The sequence below is a fragment of the Sinohyriopsis cumingii genome, chromosome 12 (assembly GCF_028554795.1).
Source record: "Sinohyriopsis cumingii isolate HCF-2022 chromosome 12, ASM2855479v2, whole genome shotgun sequence".
Taxonomy (NCBI): Eukaryota; Metazoa; Mollusca; class Bivalvia; order Unionida; family Unionidae; genus Sinohyriopsis; species Sinohyriopsis cumingii.
The window spans coordinates 11,546,543-11,572,734 of NC_142972.1; the positions used below are offsets into that span (position 1 = coordinate 11,546,543).

Sequence of the window (26,192 nt, forward strand, 5' to 3'; positions counted from 1 at the left end):
AGATTCCGTGGAAGGAACTCAATGACCATATTCAAACCGTGGATCATTACCATCAATTATTACAAGAACTGTATCCATTCAATTTTGGACGACAAGTGGTGTGTGTCTTAGTGACTTGTTTTCTGGGATTTCGTTTACCAGCCGATTCCTTGTGGACTCTTTACGATCAGTACTTACCACCTCCATGGCCTTAAATGGTCACGAAAAACTCCTTTTGTTCAAAGCCTTGCGTTTTCATCTGGATACTTCTCGACCTCAACAGGAAAAAAAGATTCGTCAACTTTTAGCTACCCAAGACGTGTATGACGATGTGTGTGTAGCTTGTGACTTACATCCCCATTGGACAGATGTTCGTGATTGGAAAAAGGGGGGTTTTGAGGCTTGGACCCAAGAAGTGGCCCAGTATGCACAAGAGTTGTTCAAGGAAAAAAGTTACTTTTCAACCCGTGTTAGTGACGGTGCCAGAAGAACCCGTCACCGAGAACAACCACTCGCTTCAGGACAGGACTGTCATGGACATGCCTGAAAGGTCATTCCGGGAGGACACTTGTGTGACAATACCTCATGTAGAGACTGTAAGAACATTACACACTGTCCCTAGGACATCTTGGTTAACCAAAACATGTTGTACAGACACTTGTTTATATTCCACTTTGATCGCTTTGCTGTGTTTTATATTCCTGTACATCACTATTTGGGTTGTATGTATTTTTGTCTTTCGTGTTCATATTTGAAACATTCAATAAACGTGTTCTGAAAAAGTATATAAACTCTTGTCTTGTTTGTTTTTTCGTGTCACAAGTGACATTTCTTATACCATGGCTACCTCTGCTGTCTCTGCTCCCTCTTCCTCTACTGTCAAAGTCATCGACGAACACTTAGATCGTGCCAGTTGGGAGGCTTTGTATCTTCGCCATCCCTTTAACATGCTCATTGCTGGACCTAGCGGTTCAGGCAAAACCGAATTCGTCAAACGTTTGATCGAACATAAACATCATTTGATCGATCGGCCCCCTCAACGGATCGTGTGGTGTTACAAAGAGTGGCAATCGGCGTACAACCTCTTGCGAGAAAGTCAAGGCGATTCCATCGTGTTTGTGGAAGGCATTCCTAAAGAAGACGATGGCATCGTCTCTGACTCCCGTCTAACCCATTTGGTCATTTTCGACGACATGTTAGGAGAAGACGAAGAAGAAATTAAATTGTGGTTCACGCGCAAAGGGCATCACCGTAATGCCAGTGTCGTTTACATCACCCAAAATTTGTTTCAACAAAGTAAAGCCCATCGCACCATCAGTCTCAATGCGCATTACGTGGTCTTGTTTAAAAGCCCTCGAGATAAATCGCAAGTGCAAGTCTTAGCCAAACAGTTAGGAACGCCTTGGCTGACTCAGGCGTACGACGATGCCACTCAAACTCCACACGCCTATTTACTCGTCGATTTGAAACCTACGACCCCCGAGGATTTGCGATTTCGTACCCACTTGTTTCACCACTGGTGCCAAGACGGAGGGCCTGTCCTGTACACGTCTCCGTCCTCGACTTCATTTCACTCCCCATGAAAAAATCTATAAAAACCTCAGACCCTTTTTCGTCTGTCTCACACAGTGTGAACATGACGTCCCTTCAGTCGCATCTTCCCGTCAAATTGATTCGTGCCTTGTATGGCATCAGCCGAGAAAAAGATCCACAAACACGAGCTCGTGTCTTAGAAGCTAGTCTCAAAGAAGTCTTACGATGGTTCACGGTGACGGCACGTCAATTACTCCAAGGAATCATTCAGATTCCTCATCAAACCCAACGCTTTTTCGATCGAAACAAAGTCGCTTTGGTCCAACTGGCCGATCCCCGCATCGACACTCAAACCAAAAAACAAATCATTTTGAAACCTGGAGGGAGCGGTACTCTAGGAGGGGTCATCATTCGCTCACTCTTAAGATGGGATCCTAATGCCCCCAAAGTTATCCCCAAGACAAAAGTCCAACGAAGCCCCAAGAAGAAAAAGAAAAAGACCAGGTCCCCAAGAAGAACTTCTCCAGTGGCGGGACCCTCCTCTTACCAGACACCACCACCATCACCCCGGAAAAAGAAAAGAAGCCCCAAGAAAAAGAAACAGAGAAAAAGTCCTCAAAAAAAGAAAAGTCCACAGAAGAAAACTAGTCGCAAGAGAGGCACTTCGGCCAGGACGCAACCTTACACTCGCAAGCCACGACCTGCCACAACGTCTCCGGCAGCCTCACGTTTGTCCACTTCTCCGTTGATGTCACCAGGAACTGAAGAGTACTTGGAGACGTTGATTACACCAAGAACTTCTCCGTTGATGACCCCCAAAAGAACTTCCCCAGTGGCAGGACCTTCCAATTTAGCGGCAGTGGCTGCTGCTCACAAAGTACCTTCTCCCAAAATCAAAGTTCAAGAAAGATCGGGCATGTTACAAAGTTTACTGGATTTGTCCAAGCAAGAACTGGCTCGATTTAGTCCGTTACGTACCCCTGCACGACGTGTCATGCCTGTCCTCAAACTGATAAAACGTAAAGACAATCAGTGGCGACGCGTTCCAGTATAAAAAAGGCCTGTGACCGAGTAGGGTATCAGTGTTTTTAGGTGCTCCTAAAGACTCAAAGATGTCACCCTCCAGAAAACCCCAAGGAAAGAAAAGGAAAGGACTGCCACCACGTTTAGCCAAACATGGGGACCTGTTATCTGTCCTGTCCAAAGCTTCTCCACCCCTACGAAAAAAACTCATTCAAACGGCCTCCAAAGAGGTCATCGATACCGTGTGCGAATGTTGTTTGAACGTCTTGAAAGGCACGATCCCTTTGTCCAAACACCAGAAACAATGCTTAGGCAAACATCGTCACGTTCTTCGGAAAATGGTTCAAAAGAAAATTCCCATTCGTCAAAAAAAGAAGATGTTAGTGCAACGTGGAGGTATTTTACCTCTCTTGTTAGGCCCCATACTGAAAGGAGTCTTGGGAACCATGTTGGGAGGACTGGTGGGAGCAAGATAAAAAGGCCTTCGGAAGTCCCAAGATCTCAGAATTCACCCCTGACAACCCCATGGAAGGACGAAAACTAGCTTTAGTGCCTTACAAACGATGGATGGAATACCATCGGTGGCAAGAACAACGCACCCCGCATTTACCTCCCAATCCCAATTTGAGCGAGATGTCCCAGTTACAACACGAATTGCAGTCCTTGATGGATCGCCAAGATTTGTCCGAAACAGAAAAATCGCAAAAGTACGGTCAACTCTTGCAACGATTGCAACTCTTTCACCAGAAAGCTTTAGACGAAACAGCTCTACCCACTCTGAAAGATTTTAAGACCTTGATGAAAAGTCCAGCACCATCACCAGTACCAGTACCAGTACCACCAGTACCCGTGACCAAGACAGAAAAAGGAAAAGAAGAAGAAGAAGAAGGATTTCAAACTCCACCAGAAAAAGTACGCAAGTTAACAACACCACCTACCTCCAGAATTGGATGGATTAAAAAGATGATGGCCACCCCTTCTTCCTCACAAGAGAAAAAGAAAGTGAAGACAGAAGTGAAGACAGAAGTGAAACAAGAACCGATATCCCCCGCTCAGACATCCTCCTCATCTTCGACACCTATTGCTGGCCGCACACGCAAAGCATTGCAATCCAAGAAAATACCCCAAGAGAAAAAGAGTAGCCTCTTCCAAGAGTGGGTGCCTTATTAACACACCAATTCACACAAAAAAATGGAAAAAGTCTTAGCCAGCATTTACTACGATCCCTCCCATCCTGCAGGTTACGCAGGAGTTCAAAAATTGTATCGTGCTGCCAAAACGCGACTGAAAAGTCTCCGTTTACCTCAAGTGCAACGATGGTTACAAGAACAAGCTACCTACACTTTACACAAACCCATTCGACGCAAGTTTGCCAGAAGTCGCACCCGAGTGGAAGGCATCGATCATCAATGGCAAGCCGATTTAGCCGATGTCTCTCATTTGGCCAGCTACAATCGTGGCTACAAATATTTGTTTTGTGTCATCGACGTCTTTTCCAAATTTGCCTGGGTCGTGCCCTTGACTTCCAAATCGAGCAGCGAGTTAGTGCGAGCCCTGCAACGGGTGTTGAAACAAAGCGGCCGTCGCCCTCTTCGATGGCAAACGGACAAAGGCACCGAATTTCTGAACCAAGCTTTCCAAAAAGAATTAAAGAAACGTGACATTCATTTTTTTACCACCGAAAATCCCGAAACCAAAGCCAGCATCGTGGAACGTTTTCAACGCACTTTGAAAGAACGCATGTGGAAATATTTTACGCATCACCACACTCTGAAGTACATAGACATCTTACCGCACCTGGTGCAAGCGTACAACCAATCTTACCATCGAAGCATCGGACGTGCCCCGCAAGAGGTGACTCCCGACAACGAAGTGCTGGTGTTCGAGCGCCTGTTCGGTACGTCCCCGACGAGGGCTGTCCCCAAGAAAAGTGGAGAGTTGGCCGTAGGAGATTGGGTGCGCATTGGCAAAACCAAACGCACTTTCGACAAAGGTTACTTACCTAACTGGACGACCGAACTGTTTCGCGTCACTGGACGAGTGCATGGCCGTCATCCTGCCGTCTATAAATTGGAAGACATGAACGGAGAAGTACTCAAAGGAACGTTTTATTTGCCCGAGTTACAACGTGTCACCAAAAAAGAAGACGACGTGTACGACATCGAAAGCATTCTCGAACGCAGAACCCGTAAAGTGGGCAAACGACGTGTCAAAGAAGTCAAAGTACGTTGGAAAGGATATCCACCCAGTTTCGATTCTTGGATCGACGCTTCGCAAGTCATCGACTATAAAAAGAAGAAGTGACCATCATGCCCTTTCACACAGCAGACGCAGCTACGTCGACCAGTCCTTCTTCCCCTAGTTCTTCTGTGCAAGATTTACAAAAACAACCCTTGTGGGTGTGGTGTGGAGAACGTGTGCCTAAAACGCAAATCGTCTTTTTCTGCCAAATCTTCGTGGTGTATTGTGTCATCGGGGCAGCCATCGCCAATTTGAGTTTGCAACAAGGAGACAAACAATTGTGGACCATTTTATTGAGCAGTTGCATCGGTTACCTGCTTCCCAATCCCTCCCTGAAATTCTCCTCGAACGGGAACGTTGTGTCCAGTGCCAGTGTCAGTCACCACTCCAATAACAACCACAACCAGAACCCCATTTTGGGCGGAGACACGCCTCTGACGTCCAGTAATATCCCCTCGGACAGCCACAGAACTCTGGAATTATGAGTCACCAAAACCAATTTTACTTAACTTTACCCAGTGACAGTTCCATTGAGGTGTTTCCCAACAACACGTTGTGCTGTTACACGGCCAAATTACCTCAAGCCATCCAGTTAGATCACGAAGCCCATTGGGAAGTGGCTTTAGTAGAAATGATTCACCCGACCCAAGTCCACAATGTCATTGCCCAGCAAAATAAATTCGATGTGGAAGTTCATGACGAGCCATTGCAAGAGTACTTGGATAAGAATGTCAAATATGACAATAAAACCTATGATGAGAAAACTAAAACGTGGACCTACCACTTGTTGATTAACCCAGGCTATTATTTTAGTGGTCATCATTTGGTCAGCGCCATAGCCTCCAGGTTTAATGGCGTGTTTGGGAAAGCTTTTGACATTGTCAAGAACAAAAGTGTCACCCTGGAGTACCACAAAGTAGCTCGTCGCTTCTTGATGAAATTTGAGCGAAGTAAAATCGTGTCCATTAAATTTTGTCCTGAATTGTTTGACATGTTGGGCGGTAACACGGAGATGAGGAAGAGCTTAGAACAAAAACAAAAACCCGAATTACCCATCATTTACGACAACGTGACTTTTGGCCAGTATTTTAATAGCCCGGTAGAACTGAACCAAGGACTGAATTTGATCTTTGTGTATTCCGATGTGGTGGAATACAACGTGGTGGGACACACCTCCGTGCCGTTACTGCGTGTCATTCCTTTCAAAGTGGATTCTGCCACGAACGCTGACGAGGAAGGTGGAAACACTTACCACGTCCACCGCGAATTTGTCCATCCTCACTATTTGCCGGTCAGCAAGTCGTATTTGGACACGGTCAACATTACTATAAAAGGAGATTTGGGACAAAATATTCCATTCACCAAAGGAAAAGTCACGGTGAAACTCCATTTTCGAAAACGGTTCTCTCACGACTCGTAAGCAAGTCATGTATCCAGTGTACCAAGGGGTGGCTCGACAGCGAGGACACGGTTTAGGAGACATGTTAAAATCGGCCTTTCGTTCGGTGGCCCCGGTGTTAAAACCGATGGTGACACGAGGATTGCACGCCTTGAAAGATGCGGCACTGACGCAAGGCAAAGAATTTCTCCAAAATGTCATCATCGACAAACAGAACCCTAAAGAAGCCTTCATGAGGGCTGGCAAAAATGTCTTGCTGCAAACGGGTAAAGACATTTTAGGCCAACGAGACACACCTATAAATGCCCTGCACGCTACCGAGTCAGGCATTCAGCAAGGACAAGGCAGAAAGAGACGACGAAGAAGAAAACACCCTTTCACCAGACTTGAAGCGAGAAAGGCCAAGAAAAGAAGAACCGTTCGAGACTTAGACGTTTTCGATTATTGAAACACAAAACAAAATGATGCACCGAGAGTCTTGCGCTTGTTCCAAGACGGAACTGGATCTGTTTGCCATGCCCCCCACCATGATGACCATGCAAGAATCTCAGTGGGTGGAATTTAATCCCGTCTCCTCACTGATCGATTCCGCTCCCATCGAGTTTGAAATCAAAGGACAGCCCGAAGATTACATCGATCTGAATAGCAGTTACTTGTACTTGAAAGTCCAAGTTCTAGATAAGGATGGTGCTGGAGTAGAAGACACTGAGAATATAGCTCCCGTCAACAATTTCATGCATTCCTTGTTCAGCTCAGTGGACTTGTACTTGAATAACAAACTAGTCAGCAGCAGCATGGATACATACCCTTACCGCGCCTACCTGGAAAATCTCTTGACGTACGGAATAGATGCCAAGGATACTCATCTCAATGCCTGTGTGCTGTGGGAACCTGACGAAGCGGGCAAGTTCGACGCATTAGATGGAAGCAATTCCGGCTTGCAGTCAAGAGAAGAGAAAATCTTAGACAAGAGGAGTTTAGAACTGATGGATCGTTTGCATTTGGACATGTGGTTGCAAGAGAAATATTTGCTGAACGGGGTGAATGTTCGCTTGAGACTGAATCGCAACAGTACCACTTTCCATTTGTTGGCTGATCCTGATAAGACTGGCATTCCTAAAAGCAAAATTTTAGAGGCCAAACTCTACGTACGACGCGTAGAAGTGTTACCCAAAGTGGGTAACGACATCAGTCAAACGTTGAGCAGAACGACTGCCAAGTATCCCATCCGACGTGTGGAAGTGAAAACGTTCACCATTTCTGCTGGACTACAATCCATAACCGAAGATCATCTGTTCCAAGGACAGTTACCCAAACGTTTGATCCTTGGTATGGTCACGAATTCAGCCTTCAACGGAGCCTTCAAAGAAAATCCTTTCAACTTTAAACACTTTTTTGTGAAGAAAGTCGAAGTCAGTCGTGATGGCAAGACCTTGTGTACCCGACCTTTCGAACCTGACTTTAGTGACAAGAACAAAAATTACTTGAGATCGTACTTGTCCCTGTACGAAGCCACCGGTCAGTTAGGAACCAACACCAGTCACGGCATTGAGTATGACGATTATGCAGGAGGCTATGCTTTGTGGGCTTTCGATTTCACTCCAGACCAAGGCAGCGACGAAGGACATTTCCACCCTATAAAATCTGGCCAGATTCGTGTGGAACTTCAGTTTGCAAAGCAACTGGACCAGACAGTGAACGTCATCCTGTATGCAGAATTCGATAATACCATAGAAATCAACAGTTTGAGAGAAGTCATTCTAGATTATTAGAAAGCCATGGAAGATTGTTATCCCTCTTTACCTAGTGGAGAAACTTTGGAGATGGAATGTAAGGAGACCGTGGAAGGAGAAGAATCTCAAGACAAAGACGAAGAAGTTTTGATGAAGTCGAGATGGCCAGAACAAGAAGCCCATTTAGTCTCCTGTTTTGCCAAACACTTGGTCGACAAAATGACGGAATTGATCAAGAAAAATTGCTATGGATGTCAAAACGATCATCCCAGTCAAATTCAACACGATAAATGCCTGATGTTAAGTCAAGAAGAAAAATTGGACGAGTATCTGGACGAAGCTTGGAGCCTCATCTCGAACAAAGACGTGTTGCACCAGTGGTATAAAGACTTGCGTGAACATTCTTGTCCAGCATTAACCACTCAAGAGATCCATCGTATCGAAGCTCTCCTGAATCAGAGTGAGGAAACAGAACGAATAACCGTTTATTCGTCAGACATTTTCAAGCAAAAAGTCAGGATCGAATTGACGACGTATTATTACCTGTGAAGAAGAAAACAAACACAAAACAATGGATACCTGGGAACTTTATTACCTTTTGAACCACAGTTCGTATACGGCTTCTTGGAATCCTGTCGTCTGTGCTAAAGATGAACTCCCTCATCGCAAACCTAAAGACCATCAAGCTTACGTGATCAACACGGACGATAGTCATCTCCCAGGAACCCACTGGGTAGCCGTCTACTTTCCTCAAGAAGGATGTGTGGAATATTTCGATTCGTACGGATTGCCCCCTTTGGAAGACGATATCATCGACTTTATGAGAAGAAATGCTCAAACCACCCGATTCAATAACGTGAAATTACAAGGCACAGATTCCTTGGTGTGTGGACAGTACTGTGTGTATTTTCTGCATCATCGCAGCCTGGGCTATTCCTTAGAACATTTAGTGACTCATTTTGATCCTCGTTCTTCTGCTAGAAATGATGTGAAAGTAGATCGATGGTTTTGTGACCATTATGCTTATCTTTTGTCTCAAGCTAGGAAACGTAGTGTCCATCAATGGCCTAATGATTTCCAACAGTGGAAATCACAATTTCATTCACAACGTTGTAAGCCCTGTTTAAAGTAGATTGTATTTGAAGAAAAAAATGTTTGTGATTTGAAAAAAATTGTTTGATGTTATAGAGTTGGATTATTGTTAAAAATGTTGTTGTTTAGTGTTAAGTGATTTTTGAATAAAAAATGTTGTGTTTAGAAAAAAATGCCTTTGTCTTTTGTTTAGCTATAAGAATGTTGGATTGATGCTCTTTCATTTCTTACTATCCCTCTCATGAACGTTGCGGCTCGAAAACCGTGTGGGGGATGTTTTCCTTCACGTCCGCGCTTTCACTTTAAGAACCGGGTTGTTCCCAGTCTAGCCATCCATTGTCGACTCATCCTCCTAAGAAGATGTGCTCCAAACTAGCTAAGCTCAACGAAGCCTACGTGAATTTGCATAGGGTCAGACACAGTCTGATACCGAAGCCAGAAGAAATAGAGAATGTGAGAATGTTAAAAATCACTGAAGACCTGATAGAAGAGCTCTTCAGAGAAGAAATGAACAGGGAGAAAGAAGAATGGACAGAGAAGTACAGACTTCAGAGACAGCAGCAACAGCAGCAACAGCAACAACAGCAGCAGCAACCTGAAGCTGACAGAGGCTTTGTCGATTGTCGTATCGACACCAAAGAATTCTTCTTCTCTTTTCGAAGAAGCAGACCTATCGCCAGAAAGTCTATCCTCAGAGGACATCGCATTCTTAGAAACTAAAAAGAATGCCATAACAAAAAAACAAAAAAACAGCCCTTTTCAGGGCTACCCAATACTCTAGAAAAGAAATAACGATCGATTTGCCAATGTGTGAAGGTAGAGTAGTGTGAAAATAAACACTAACTCTTTCTTAAAAAATGTGAGGGTATGTGTTTGTGTGATTGTGTTTGTAAGTGATAAAGTAGGTTGGTGTGGATAGTAGATTAAAATGATGTTTGTTTTTTTGGGCTGTTTGAGGTGTATATTTGGGGTTAGATTGGATTGCTTTGCGTATGTGGATAGTCTATTGAAGTGATGGATAGCATAAAAAAGTGAGCGAGTGTTTCTTTTAGGTCCGCGCGTTGTTTTTTTTTTTTTTTGGTCATGATCTAGGTAAGATGAATTTTATGTTTTTAGGGGGATGTTTTCCTTCACGTACGCGCTTTCAGTATAAATTGAAACTCGTTCGGCAGTCCAGCTACCCTTGTTGATTGATCAACACAGCCAGAAGAATGACTAGCAGAATAGTGAAACTGTTAGAACTCCAGATGCACCTGGAATATGCCAGGCGGATAGTAAACGAACTATCAGCGGAGGCTATAGTAGAAGAAGCAAGAATAAAGAAGGAAGAAGAGGAGAGAAGACAGAGGGAAGATGAGGAAAAGAAAAGAGAAGAGATGATGTCGTTTAATATTCCTGAAACAGAGGATTGGGGTGCTGAAGCGAATCATCCTCCCTCTGCGCTCCCCAGAAGAAAGGTGAAAGAAGACTGGGGAAGAAGATGCGTGTGCGGCGCCAGGCCAGGAAGGTGCAACCATTAGATAGGTGCATCTGGAGTTTTAAAAAAACAGCCCTTTTCAGGGCTACCCAATACTCTAGAAAAGAAATAACGATCGATTTGCCAATGTGTGTAGGTAGAGTAGTGTGAAAATAAACACTAACTCTTTCTTAAAAATTTTGAGGGTATGTGTTGGTGTGTTGGTGTTTGTAAGAGCTCAGGTATGTTTGTGTGAATAGTAGATTATGGGTTTCTTAGCAAATGTGGAGAGTATAGTTAGGGTTATATTATATGAAATGAGAAAGTAGGGGGATGTTTTCCTTCACGTCCGCGCGATGTTTGGTCATCATCTAGGTAAGATCCATTTTATGTTTTAGGGGGATGTTTTCCTTCACGTTCGCGCTTTTCGTATAAGAACCCACAGTATTCGTCGTTCAAACCATTCTGCAAAGAATAAAAAGAAGATGGCGTCAAACCAAATGGACAAATTACAAACCTTGCAAGACGTTTTAGACAACTTAGGAATAATGGAACAGATGCTAATAAGACTCGTTGAAGACCATTATTCCTATAGTCCCCATCGTGTAAAGATGGAAATTAACAATTTAAGGAAAGCAAAGGACAAGATTAGTGGTGTCATGAAAGAGATCAAGGAGGAGAAGGAGGATGAAGAGGAAAAGATAAGAATAAGAACATGGAACGAAAAAATTGAAAAAGAATAGGAAAATGAGAAGAGGAAGAAAGAAGAAGAGGAGGAAGAGAAGAAAGAAGAGAAGGAGAAAAAAAAGAAGAGAAAGAGTGTTGGAGATAAAATAAGAAGTTGGTGGAGGAAAAGAAGAAATTAGAAGAAGAAGAAGAAAACCCAAAGGCCCTTTTCAGGGCCCCATATTTCTCGAAAAGAGATAGTCTTTGAATTGCCTACCCCTTTTTTAAAAAAAAATCCCATGTTCAATTCCCCTTGTCCGTAGAGTGACCCACGATTTATCACCATGTTAAATTCCCCTTGTCCGTAAAGTGGCCCACGATTTATTCCCATGTTAATTCCCCTTGTCCGTAGATTTGCCCACGATTTTTCTCCATGTTAAATTTCCATTGTCCGTAGATTTGCCCAAGGGGGTCTGTAATGCTAATTCCCATTGTCCGTAGGGTGCCCCCATTCACTACTAGCATGAATCATTACGGACAGTAAAGATTATCAAATTGTACGGAAAATGAATCATTACGGACAGTAAGGATTATCAAATTGTACGGAAAATGAATCATTACGGACAGTAGGGATTATCAAATTGTACGGAACATGAATCATTACGGACAGTAAAGATTATCAAATTGTACGGTACATGAATCATTACGGACAGTAAAGATTATCAAATTGTACGGAAAATGAATCATTACGGTCAATAAGGATTATCAAATACGGAAAATGAATCATTACGTTCAGTGAGGATTATCAAATTGTACGGAAAATGAATAATTACGGACAGTAAGGATTATGCAGATAATACTAAAAGACAAAATATTATGACTGCAGTTTTGCTTCCAAACAACGTGATGGCTACCAATATCTACTACCATCTATCTATCTCGTTGTTGGTGTTTATAGAGATTTTAATCTTTTTATGACTAAATATTCATATGAATACAATTTTAACAAAAACTAATTCACTTGTAAATTTTGCTGAAATTCTATGCTTGTGATTGATAGTTTATACACTGTATGTATGGCTTTGCAGTAGAATTATTTTTGCATGAAGATATTTTATTATACAGGTAGCCAGGACTACACTAGATGCTACCAGTGTGGTGGCGGCCTTCGAAACTGGGAGCCTGGAGATAACCCCTGGATAGAACACTGCAGATGGTATCCCACATGTCCTCATGTTCAAAAAGGCAAAGGGCAGAGATTTATCAATGCTGTTTTAAAAAAACAGGCTGAACTGGTATGAATGCCCATTATATCTCTTATGTTAATTAATATAAATATAAATAGTAGGCCATACGAAATATATAGAGTAGAGGTTAAGTCCACCACAAATCCAATTGGACTGCTTTTCATTTCTTCCCCCTCCTGCCCATCTGTTGATTTTTAAATAGATTGTGTGCTTTAAATATTTTATAATAAAGGACAAAGTAAATATTATAACAAGAAGAATGGCAGTCAAGATTTGGAAAAAGTTGTTTCTGTGGTCATTTCAGATTCAGAATAACATCTTGTATTTCTTGGGTTGATTGGTATCATACTGTGTTTCATGGGTTGACTGGTGTCATACTGTGTTTCAAGGATTGGCTGGCATTAGATTGTGGACTAAAATCAACATTTTGAAAGTTGAATATTTAGAGATACCGTACGGTAGATTAAAACTCAGTAATACTAATCTGACAACAAGAACGTTTTCTTAGTTATTCAACCACTATCCCAATGTTTGCTTAGGCTTTCCAAGTAAACGTGCCATTAGGGCATGTTCATGGAGCCATTTGCACTTTTAAGGTCCCTATCTATTATTTGATTTTGTATTTGCTAATTACATCACCACAATTATAAAACTTAAAATTTAAATTAAATTTATAGCTATAAATTCATAATAATAGTTCTCTTTGACACTAAATTTTGTTCATTTAATGTTCCATTCTGAATATGCAGTTTTGTACAGGGTTCCAAATGTAACGAAAATGTCTTCACTTAATTTGCCCACCGGTGATCCTTGCTAGGATTATTCATACTTCTGATGTTGTTTAGATGGCTGCTAGCTCTTCATGGTCATTTTTACTTCTTGAACTTCAGAGGTAAATTATATAGACGAAAACAGAGCCAATAGCATTTGTCAGATTTTAACTTTACCGGTCATTGGCCAGAGTAGCGTATGTGATATACAGTTATCCATCTGACGTCTGTTAGAGTAGCCTATGTGATATACAGTTATCCATCTGACGTCTGTTAGAGTAGCGTATGTGATATACAGTTATCCATCTGACATCTGTTAGAGTAGCGTATGTGATATACAGTTATCCATCTGACATCTGTTAGAGTAGCGTATGTGATATACAGTTATCCATTTGACATCTGTTAGAGTAGCGTATGTGATATACAGTTATCCATCTGACATCTGTTAGAGTAGCGTATGTGATATGCAGTTATCCATTTGACATCCGTTAGCACAAGTTTGTTATAGTTACTCCTAAACTGTTACTTACAGGATTGTTATGAAACTTTGTACACACATTCATGAGATTTATTCTAAGGTCCTAAATGAAAATATTGCCTACAATATGGTTCTATGGTGGTCATATTGAAAGTATTGTTGTCACTGTTCATTCTGAACAGATAGTCTTATTGTCATGGGGTGAAATTCACTTTAAGACTTTTTTATCATTTCTGGTTGACCTTCAGTAAGATAGTACTGATATCCATCTTTCAAATCTTGACTACTCCTCTTGAAGGGATGCACATACTAGTATGGGGTTTTAATTAAAACATTTCTCACTCACTAGATATATTTGAATTGATCCCAATATAACCACCCAGACGTTAAAAGATCACGTAACATCTACTTGTAAATGGTTGTCCATGCTGACATCTAAAGCAAAAACATGGTTAATCCTGTATTCAAATTATGCTAATATGACCTTTAAAATGGCTGCCTTATTGGTCATCTTTATGGGGCTACTTCTTATGGCAATTACTATTATATCAATATGTAGCTGGTTCTGAATGAAAAAAGTGTTCATCTGATTTTGGACATTGTTCCAGAATGATCGTCTTAAATTCTTGTTGAAACAGACTACAACTTCAGATGTAAGATAGCAAAATGGCACAAAAATTAATTAGTAAATGTGTGGACATTCTGCTGATATCATTTTAGTCTGAATTCATTATCCGCATGTCATTTGCAACAAATACTACTAGTAAAAGCCTTGCAGAGGTGAGTTGTGTAATCTCTGATTAGACTCTGGTTCCAAAGTTCTGTATTCAACCCAGACCAAACCCCTCAACCAAACAGATCGTAAAGAGCTATGAATTTGAAATACCCTCCAGGCAAGGAAAACCCAGTTCAGACGCAGATAAGTTCTCTTCTTCTGGTTTCGGGATGAGGGTATTTCAGTGATATAATATTTAAAACAGTCATTTTGGCAAACTACTGTTTATATCTAATATTACATATTACTGAAGTTCTGTCCACTTCTCCAACTTCTACACTACAGTTTAGCTCCATGGTTTCTTGATATAGTTGTCCACTCTGATATATATCACTCCGTTATATTAGGTATTCTGTCGTCTGCTGTTAAGTCCCCATCTTGAATATCTCTTTTTCTGTCTGCCATTGCTATTCTCATATCTGTCTGTCTGTCTGTCTGTCTCTCTCTCTTTCGCAGAATATGATTGGCTAACCATTACTAAAGGAAGAACAACCCCCTTCCCCCACAGACTAAGTAGTCGACACCACATTAAATATGACTTGGTTACCCAGATTTGTCATTGCTTTTCCACAACCATCTCGGATATTGATGTGTTCCAAATTCTCACATGCAACTTACTGCTCATCTCCATAAATTATAGTAACACAAGAAGCACCTCAGAATATCACTAATGACAAATCCAAATAAAACTATATAACGTTCTACACCGTTCTAAGCAATGCTTACTGATTTAGTTATCAGCTGCGAGTCACGTGGCCTCACACATGTCGAGTAGCAGATGTGATGCTTATTATGGCGGGAAGCTGATTATCTCTGTCAGAATATCTAGTGCAGATTTTTATGAGTACTTGCTGATTGGAAATGCATTTTTTTTCTGTGTTATGTATCTTTGTTTCTTTTCACAAACGACAACAGTAGGATTTTCAGCCATTGTATCTATCTCAGTGACTCGATCTTGATCGGTGTAAACAAATGTTGTGTTTGTAACGTTAACGAGAAACGCATTCTCTCGAGAACTATGAGTTTATGACACTGCGTCAGAATAGGGAAAACATAAATTAGAGTGTCGACTATTTCATGGTTCAGTGATTTTGGTCAAGCTTTGCACTTAGATCATTTTCTCAGACACCTTTTCCAGTGGAGTCATACAAGTTGACGGGTATCTTGAGGAGTACTGGAATAATTGTGAAAAACCAGGTCAGCTTGACCCATATTTCATGGTTCATTGATATGTGTTTATGTTTGCACTGAGCTTATTTTCTAAGGTATTATTTGCCTTGGACTCGTATACCTTGATGGTATGTAATTGTATCATGAAAAGTACAGTACAATAGCCACCAGTAACAACTAGGTCACTATGACTTTTATTTCATGTTTCAGTGATGTGTGCACAGCTCTATCATTGTTCTAGCCAAGGGTTATCAGTCCACCGAGCTCCACAGTGACCATTGACATTTATAGTTAACCAAAACAGTACTTAAATGAAGTACCAAATGTGAATAAAAGAACCTAGCAAGAAAAAATACCGTGACAAATGAAGGTGCTAGTGAGACCTGTTAGGTATTCAGTACCGTGACTTCAGTTATGTCCACATGCCTCGACTCATTTAAAAAAATATTTTATGAGAATGATTTAAATTGTAGAAACTGATATACAGAGTGCTTTTGTCTTTTTTTGTATATAGATACTGCAGTGATTCTATATACCTTGGTAAATGTAATGGTTCTTCTAATGTTTAGAATTTATCCAAGCAGAGAGCAGAGCAATATATTCTCTTTGAGAGTTGATGATTGACAACCTTAGCTAGTGAAGATGAGTTTCTCTAGCTTAAATTTGCTTTTAGTTCTTGTTCTCAGATACTATTGCTCAGGGTCACCTAAGTTAGCATTTAGTTGTTTTAATCTGTGGAACAAAACAATATACCAAAATTCGTACCCCAAGAATGATATTACAGCATTAATGATTTTCAGTCCAGCCAAGACTGCCATCAGTGGTTTTCTTGCCACAGGTATGGACACATGACTTGAACTTGTCTGACAAGTACAATGTGAAGTTTTGAACTGACTCGGGTTAATTCTAGTTGGAGTTGTACTAGCTACTGGGCAAAAATGTATACTGTTGATTTATAATGTTGATTTCTTAATCACCTTTTCTAAGACCACTGTAAAATTGAAAGGGATTAATATAATCTTTCCCATATTTTCAGGCGGGATAAGGAAATCGTATCCTCCTCACATAGATGCAAGGAAGAATCTTCTTATCCATTATATTTCTATCCAAACAAACGCAATTATGCATGTCTCTCTGTATCTGGTACATAATTTGTAACATGTATGTGATATGAATGATGCCATATATTTTGGTGCACACTGTCTACTTGGATTAATCATTTTCTATTCACTCTAGAGTAAGACTGATTTATTTTAAACAATGTTTATTGTTTTAACCTGGTGACCACGTATGGCATGCATTGCAATGTAACAATGACAAAACAACGATGCTCAGCCTGCGAAGAAGATCTAACTTAAGTCTTCCAATTGCTGGGGTTTCAAGGCTCTTGACATGTCTTCCATACTCCTCTGAGCTAAGTTCACCCTAAGGAGGAAGTTCTCGAATTAGACACTTGTGAGGTATTCCAAAGCCTCCTCCTCAAGGGCTGCTTTTTTTCTTGGCTCGGACCCAAAAATCTTCTGGCAAATTTCACCACTCTAAATAAACAATTTAGGCCTGAAATAAACAATGAAATAATACATGAGTAATTTATCTCGACTCAGAAAGCTAATTATCTTCTGATATATTTTGAGCTAACATATTTTATCTTGGAATTGAATTTACTTTATATCCATGAAATAATATACGTATTCCAAACGATTAATACCTTCAGTGGGGGAGACATAACTATTGTTTGGATTAAGAAAGGACAAGCTTCAGCCCTTTGACATGAATAGACCCCAAAAAGATTTGAGCAGCCCTTAAATCTACTTATTATAACATCTAGAAAACACCATCAAAAATAGACAAACAAAGAAATACTTAAATTATTTTTGGCTGGTCTCTATTTTTATATCTCTCTCACCTCTGCAAAATGGTTTTTTAATCAAACACTCATGATTCATTTTGGACCACGTCTGATTCCTTTATTACTTATAACACCTCAAGAGATATCCTGTTTTTGACCTTAGGCTCTCCAAATTACAACAATAAGATAATCAGTTTTAAGCTTGTTTTATACATAAGTCATTCAACATGGAACATAATTTCCATTTAAAGATAATTGTATCCTATATCACGTCAATAGGATGACATTTTTGTGTCTTGCTCAAGGTGAATATTGGGATGTTCCTATTTACTCTGAGACATAGAGATGATGGGATATTCCTATTCACTATGAGACATGGAGATGATGGGATATTACTATTCACTATGAGACATGGAGATGATGGGATATTCCTATTCACTCTGAGACATGGGGATGATGGGATATTCCCATTCACTCTGAGACATGGAGATGGTGGAATGTTCCTATTAACTCTGAGATGACTCCTTATCTATGCTTATATTTCTTTTCTTTCAGCTATGGGCTCAGCGAGCAGAGAGCAAAAGGAAAGCCCAATATGGTAAGCATGAAAATTTATGTCTTATTGATATATAGAGGCCTAAATTTTAGTTGTTTTTTGTGGATGTGTAAGGTGTTTGTGTTTTGTATGGGTGTGTATGGACAGTTTTTTAAAACATTATTCCAGCATTATTATCTCAATCTCAGCAAGCCCTTACCCAGTTCACTTCACACTTGGATTACGGAAGCATCCCATTACTCCCTTTCTCTCAATACCCAGCTCACTTCGTAGTTTGATTCCAGTAACATCACAAAATCACTTCCAATACCACTCCTGCCCCTTGATGAGACCATGGGTTCAATAATTATATTTGGGACTGGTTTTCAGTAAGGTTGTATTTTTCTGTACATTACCTGATTCACTTCATATTTGATCAGATATGGGATCAGATTTTATGATAGGGATGCATTTTGGTAAGATTTGGTTAAAGTTTGTTTCATCACTAACATTTCTTTTATTACTGATCAGACTTCACTTCATGGTTTGAATACAATATTGTCGCTTACTCTCCTCTTTGTACCACTTCGCCAATCGGCTTTTGACCCTTGGTGAAGTCGTAGGGACAATAGTTACAAAGGGGAAACATTGATATTTAGGATCTTGGTTCATGTTTTTCCATCCCCCATAATTCCATAAACCTTTTTCCTATTCACTACATGTTTTGGAATATAGTGCGATCACTATTCGTTTCTTACTATTCCGTCCCTGGGTTCTGTCCTTAAAATTAATGGTGCCTTATGGTTAAGAAAAACAGTGGAGACACATTGTAGTTAAAGTTCTTGTTTAAAGTTTTCTTCATTACTTATTAGCTCTACTATTCGTAAACCAGAAGAGTTTATGGGTTTGCCCGTTAATGTTGTTCATAGCCTGTCTGGCATCTCTTCATCTGTTAGCACAAGTTTGTTATTAATACTTAACCTAAACTACTTGAGGGTTTGTCACGAAAATGTACACACATATTCATATCATGGTTTAGATGGTTTAAAATTAAAAAAATGGTGCTACTGGAACATTTTTTATGAATGCCATAGTGGCTATCTTAAAATTTTTGTTATTGATACTTCGTCTATATTAATGTAATGGTAATCAACATTTTATCAACGTGACGTTTTCATTAAAAGACAGACTGCTTATAATGCCTAAATTAAAATGGTGTCACTCAGAGATCCAATCAGGCTACCACATTGTCCACATTACAATTCTTGTTATTGCTACTCCTGAATGGATGGTCATTTTGGCATGCGTTTTTAACTAAAAAGAAATATTTGAAGATTTCTAATTGGTAGAAAATGAAAATGGCACTGCTAAAACATCTAATAGTACGACCTCAGTTTCCATCTTGGAAATCTTGTTATTGCTACACCTCCTGAATGGTTGGTCATATCACCATGTGGTTGTCAAATTAAACAATCAGCAGAGAGGTATGAAAATGAATTTTCAGAAGAAACACCAGGAAAGGCATCATTTACATTAATTTGAATCATGCCATATTAATTTGAATATGTCTCTTGGTCGGAGAGATGATTGCTACAGGAAATGTAAAGAAACCCGAAGATTACATCAGATTAGGAGACAGCAAGAAGGAAAAGAGATCCATGGGTTTTGGAACTGCATTCTCTAAAACTGTACTGGAGTTAGTTAAGTTCTATGCATTTTTAGTTGATGTTCTGCACAATGTTTGCCTTCAATGCACCAGTCTCAGATTACACTTTTGTCCTTTCCGAGTGTCAGTTTTCCAATTCAACATTAGCAGTACATGGTATTTTGTTATACATGACTGAAAATTAGTTGAACTTATTGGCACATATCGACTGTCTTGCTGAGAAGGTCTTGTTTGGGTTGGCAGGTCTGAAGTGTGGTCTCCATGGCAGCTGTTTGAAAAATCATGTTACTACTACATATCGACATGGGGGTGTTACGAATCTGTGCTCTTAAAATAATTAACAGAAAAGAGTGAAAGACAACAAGCTTTGTAAATTTAGCAAATAATTTATTTCCCTAGAATATAAAGTAAAAATGAAAAAACGTAAGGTATTGAGAATCGAATTCCAAAAAAATCCAAGAATTACAGACACAGGTCCTAATAATTTAAAGTACTGAATATAACTCAGTACAAGTCCGGAAGAAATCCAAACCCTGAAGGTGATGACATGTATGTTATCGCTTATAAAATGTTGATGTCTCAACGGTCTTTTGAGGAAAAATAGTAATACAGGTTTGAATTCAGTATAAATTCCAGTGAATGTCTTTATCGAAGAATTATATCAGAGCACTTTTGTACTTCCAATGAAAAAAAAATCACTTGAATTGAATAATTTGAAGAAAAAAAAGATTCCAGCCCAAAACTACTGGTCACAACATATTATATACAACTTGAAATAACGTGTCCTGTCTTCTTGCTATAGTTACACGTAGGAGGATACAAGGACTTCTGATCAATCTTATCAGAAACTTGATTTCTAAAGTTGTGCCAGATTGAATTTGGAAGGGCTCGTGTTAGGCTGAATACTGTTTTTTTTTTTACCGGACGACAGCTGAGTGGAAGACTTTCCGACAAAAGAAACTTTATGAGCTAAGGAATACAAGTCAGCAGTACGAGCAGTATTTGCCAAGTTTTCGACCGTATGCTTATCAAGATAAGTCTCAGCGTCACTATAGGCACATTTATTGAACTCTTCAAGTAATACGAGTTGTCGTAAAGTGCACTTAAATATACCACAACGAATGCTGATATTGGCTGTTACGAATCTACAGTCTTAAACAAAGTATCAGAAAAGAGCGAAAACCAACAAGATAAGTAAAATACAACAAATAATTTGTTTCCCCTGAATACAAAGTGAAAAATATAAAAAGAACTTGCAGTATTACAAATTAAATTGCAAATAATCTGAGCATTTCTAACACACGTCCTAATGATCTAAGTTCTGAGTAAACTAAAACCAATGCTGGAAGTGCTGATGTGTTTGCGATGGCCAGTGTCTTAGTCATGTGCTAACAGTCTTTTGTTCAATGACTGTAATACAATCCAAGAATATACCCTTATTTGAAGTTAATTATAAATCCAAGTCTTTTTTTCCAAGAATGTTATTTTTGAGCACTTTGTAATTATAGAGAAGAACCACTTGAATTAAATAGTTTGAATCATTAAATTCCAGCCCACATGAAGTAGTAGACACAACGATAGTGCAATTGATTCTGCCCAGATCTGAATGATTAATTCCTAGATAAGCAAGATTATATAGTCCTCTACTTGACCGCTGGTCACATCATATTCTAAGCAAAAATTATTTTCTAAAAGAAAATTTAATTCTGGAAGGTTCTAAAAATATACAAAATAAGATCTTAATTAAAAGTAGGTCTGTTACTAAAATTATAATATAAGATTTGGTAAACAGGTAGACCGGGATTTCATGGGAAATTTCCAATGTTAATGACTCAGATTGAGATCAATATGGTGTGTGTGTGTGTGTGTGGTGTGTATGTGTGTGTGTCTGTGTGATTTGGACTTTTAACATAGCTTTTAATAATTTTTCAGTCAGTTTGCCATGTCTGCACTGTGGCAGTTTATAGTGATATCTAGCACTGGGGCATCATGCCACAGACATGTATAATGATGTCCCACTCGGTCACCTTATCCTGACACCAGGTTGACCAGTCCTCAATCTGATTAAAATCAGATCTATGCTGTCCTACACGAAGATCTCATGACAACTGCTTAAGGGTTATTTTCTGGTGATCTTTGAATTAACCTATGGAAATGCAGCTTTCAAACATTTGAAAGTGAATCAAATCATTCAATGCACCTGCATGCTCTTCATCCACACTGCTCAGTTCCAAATGCAAAGATATAAGACTTCATCTGATTGGTTGACAACATTAGTAATTATGGTAATAACACAGGTTACCAAAACCTATGTCAGATCTTCAAGTATAACAGTGGAGATCTTATTTTAATGATATTGATGAGTCCTAACACTAATGCACCTAGCAAAGCAGCTGTTATGAGTACCATTTTATAAGTCTTTGGTATGACTTTGCCAGGGTTCAGACCCTTGATCTCACAAATCTGATGTAGATGCTCTAACCACTAGGCCACTGGAGTGTACATGCTGTTTATAAAACCAAAATCAGTGATTCAAGTCAGGTAGAAAATGAACTTGATTGTGGGCATGGTCATGTCCAAAAATACAATTATCCATAGCATATAATGAATAAAAGAAAATAACAAACAATGCAAAGTAAAGTAACACAAGAGTGCTCAAATATGGATGAAGATGCAGAAAGTAGACAAATCTTGAAATATTCATTTTCATGATATATGCAATCAGCAGCAATGAAAAAATTTCAACAGACATCATATTGAGACAGATTTCTAGGCCAGATGCTCCTATATTTGACTTACAGGCAAATGTCACTTAAGCAATATCAGGCCCACTTGGACCTCTCTTTGTGTCACTATTCCCTGCTGCAAATATTGTATGTCGTATAGGGGGATAATACATGTTTACATGATCTACAAGGTTTCTTAATTGTGTGAATTTGTTATACTTGTAAAATAATGGAATTGTACGCTCTAGTTTGTCATTCATACAATTTGTAAACATACAGCATGTCACTTCAGCTTCATACAGTGGCATCAGTAGGGGGGTGCAGACCAAACTGGGTGACACTATCAGAGTGGGGTGACACCAAAATGACTGTCTATAAAAAGTTTGAATTTTTGTGCAGGAAGGAGGTCCATGGGGGTGACACCATGAGTTACTGCACTGGGTAACACCAACCCTAGTGATGCCACTGGATTTATATGCATATAGTTAACTCACTTGTATCATTATAATGGAATACAAGTGTGACAAAAGGAATACATAGTTATGTTATTAAGTTCTATGTTTATGTCACTTTTAGCAGTGACATATCATAATTTTGGAATACTATTATTTCCTAACACCTTTTGTTTCTGCTACAGGGATTATCAACATTGACCCCTTGGAGACACTTGCAGCTATAACACTGCTTGAGATGGGATATCCACGAGACACAGTTCGCAACTCCATTCTTATCCTCTGTAGACAGAGAGGTAAGAATATGTCAGGTTTAAACAATCATTTTCAACAAGCCCTGCTTTCATAAAACATCTCAACTTCAGGATGTAGTCAACTTAAATTTTGTCTCACTTTAAAATTCTTTTAAAGTCAAATTTAAGGTTCAACTCTCTCAGTTTTTGGTTCAAATTAACAATCTTGTTTAAGAGTTGTTCTATTGCAGTTTACAAAATTAATTACCACACAAAATATTAGCAGAATATTTACTAAAAGTTGTAATGTTTTATCAGGGATTGATGCCTGCCAAAGTTCTTGTTAGCCATGGGAGGGGTACTTAATATAGGTCTAACATTTTTACTAGTGCCCAGAAGGTTATAAAAGGCATCCCAAAAGCTAGTTCCATGAAATTTTGTGGTACGTTTGGGTCAGACACTTCTCCATTACAACACAGTAATCTGATGTTCTATTTTAAAAAATGGTCTTAGAATTAAATCTTGGCTAAATAATTGACAGTGTTTGAACAGTAAATTAATCAGTTGATGTTATAATTTTTCGTATTGCTAAAATATGATAATAGTTAGAAAACAAGACGTCTATCACATGAGAGGTACAATTCCAAAGCTCAGTTACTTCCAAATTAGCAAACGTTGCATCTAATTTGTTGCTTGATATGGATGGAACAACTGATTCTGTATCACTTTAACCTAGTAATTCAAAATGTTGGTAGGTGCTTGGGTTGCGTAATACCACATGGATATACAAGATTTCAAAAGAGAGAATTTGATATAGAAATATGCAGTAAAGATTGTCAAAAGAGAGAATTTGATATAGAAATATGCAGTAAAGATTGTCAAAAGGCTAACTGAGTGTAGCTTAAGGGCATGAGTAAAACCAGTAAATATTTTAAAATGGCAAAATATATACAGTGATGGGGACAAATCTGTCTGCTATAATTGCAAAATGATGTGCTGGGGGACAATACTGTCTGCTACAATTGCAATATATGCAGTTCTCGTGACAGTTCTGTCTGCTGTAATTGCAATATATGCAGTTCTCGTGACAATTCTGTCTGCTATAATTGCAATAATGCAGTGCTGGGTACAATTCTGTCTGCTATTTATTCAAATTATTTAACTGAAGTGATTCTTCTCTGGAAACACAGAGTGCTCTAAAACAACAATCTTGGAAATAAAGACTTGAATTTATAGTAAAATTTCGAGTAAGGGTATATTCTTGTGTTGTATTATTGTCATTCAACAATCACTACATGGACCACTACTGGCACAACAACACCTTCATCATTGGATTTAGTTTGGATTTCCACTAAAGAGTATTGAGAACTTTAATCATAATTACTTGTCTGTAGTTCGAGGATTATTTGGGATTCAATTTGCAATACCTTTTAACTCGGTATTCTAGGGAAATAAATTATTTGTTCTATTTTAAAAAGCTCTTTGCTTCTCACTCTTTTCTGTTACTTATTTTAAGACCATAGAGTTATTTAATGCATCTTGATTTTTAACAAGGGTTCAAAATGTTTATCTACAAGTATTCTGCATTTTTGCAAATAAAAATTATATCAAGGTCTTGTATAGAGCAGTTTCTCCATACATTAGGTTAGTAATCAAGCGATGGTTGAATACATGCATTGAAATATCCATTTGGACATCAGGAGGGCTTTATTCCTTAATATTTGTGAGAAGTGATATCTTACAAGAAATAATTTTTCATACATTATTAGCCTGTACATCACAATGACGTCAGCACGAATGATAAGAAGTACATGACTTGAAACATTTTCCATGGTTTTCTTCTTAAGATTTAATTCCAGATGCATCTGGTCTATTTGAGCCAGTTTCTGTGCCGTGGTTATTAACTCTTGCTCGGGCTTATTTTAATTTAGAAGAATTTTATTCTTGCAATATTGTTCCGTAATCTGCAGATCTTATTTTAACTTGGTTTCATTGGTATTTATGGAAGGAGCAGAAGCAACGTTGTGTCATCATCAAACAAAATCTGTATTAGAGTTCTTGTAAAAAATGGAAAATCATTTTTAAAGATTCAGCATAACAGTGGGCACAGTACATGACCCTTGGGGAACATCAACCTTAACAATTACAGAAGAATGTTTACTGTATATGCATATTGCCCTCTATGTTAAAGATAAGAACTATTTAGGAAATGCATTGCTTTTATAAAGTCAAGGTAAACAGCCATCCTATTTCATTTATTCATTTAATCATATATAGTATTGGTGACTTTTGTGAGGGCTGTTTGAGAGGAATGGGAATTCCTAAAAGCAGAGTGCTCATTGTGGAAAAGATTATCATTTGGGTACAAGTAGGAAAGGGTAGTTACAGGTTTTCAAATATTTGTTAGACAGTGTTAGTATAGTCTGAAATCGGTCTGTAATTAAAGGGAGGGATCATCCATTACTTCAGTCTTATAAATAGGTAATACATTATCACACTTAAATAGGCCTGGATATTCGTATCATGACTCTAATTGTCTTAAAATAGAGTGAGAAGCGACAAACTTTGTAAAATTCAACAAAACATTTATTTCCTTAGAATACAAAGATAATAGTATTTTGAATTAAATCCCAATGTGATTCTATCTTTCTTTAATTGCAATTGTTTTTTCTGTAACTGTATTTGTTTCTATCCTTTTTCTAACTTCATTCACCTATCTTTTTCCTCTCTCTCTCTCTCGTTTGCGTCTCTTCTTTCTCTTGAAGCCCAATCTTTCTTAACTCCGATCCATTCTTTTATTTTAATTTCAATTCAATAACATGCAAGTTAGAGCAAGATGGAGACTCACTAATCAGTTATACAAAATATTCTTCTCTACCAAATCCAGCATTTAAATATTGTTTTTATTTCTTGAGTTGATTAAGAAGCCATTGTCTCTCAATTGTCTAGTATGCTGGATCAACTCATCCTTTGTCTAGGACTCTAACCATTCATTCAAAGGATTTAAACTCAAGTTCTCCACTTTAAAAGACATTGTCAAAGCTTGCTGGTTTCACAAAAAAAAGTTATGTGAAATAATATCAGGGCTTAGAAAATTTGAAAACAAGATGAATTTACATTTCTAAAACATTAAGTTTTCTGAAATATTTTAGAAAATGTGGTGTCCCAT

General features: G+C 38.8%; 1 protein-coding gene across 2 annotated transcripts in view; it reads left to right on the top strand.

Annotated features, from left to right (window-relative positions):
• The window catches only part of LOC149786007 (inhibitor of apoptosis protein-like), a 101,831-nt gene that overhangs the window by 68,226 nt on the left and 7,413 nt on the right, over positions 1-26,192 (top strand). For both annotated transcript variants that reach the window (XM_089976296.1, XM_089976297.1), the window contains 3 exons: positions 12,248-12,417; positions 17,967-18,009; positions 22,976-23,086. In XM_089976296.1, coding sequence (XP_089832422.1) covers positions 12,248-12,417; positions 17,967-18,009; positions 22,976-23,086 — 324 coding nt within the window. The remainder of the gene's footprint in view (positions 1-12,247; positions 12,418-17,966; positions 18,010-22,975; positions 23,087-26,192) is intronic.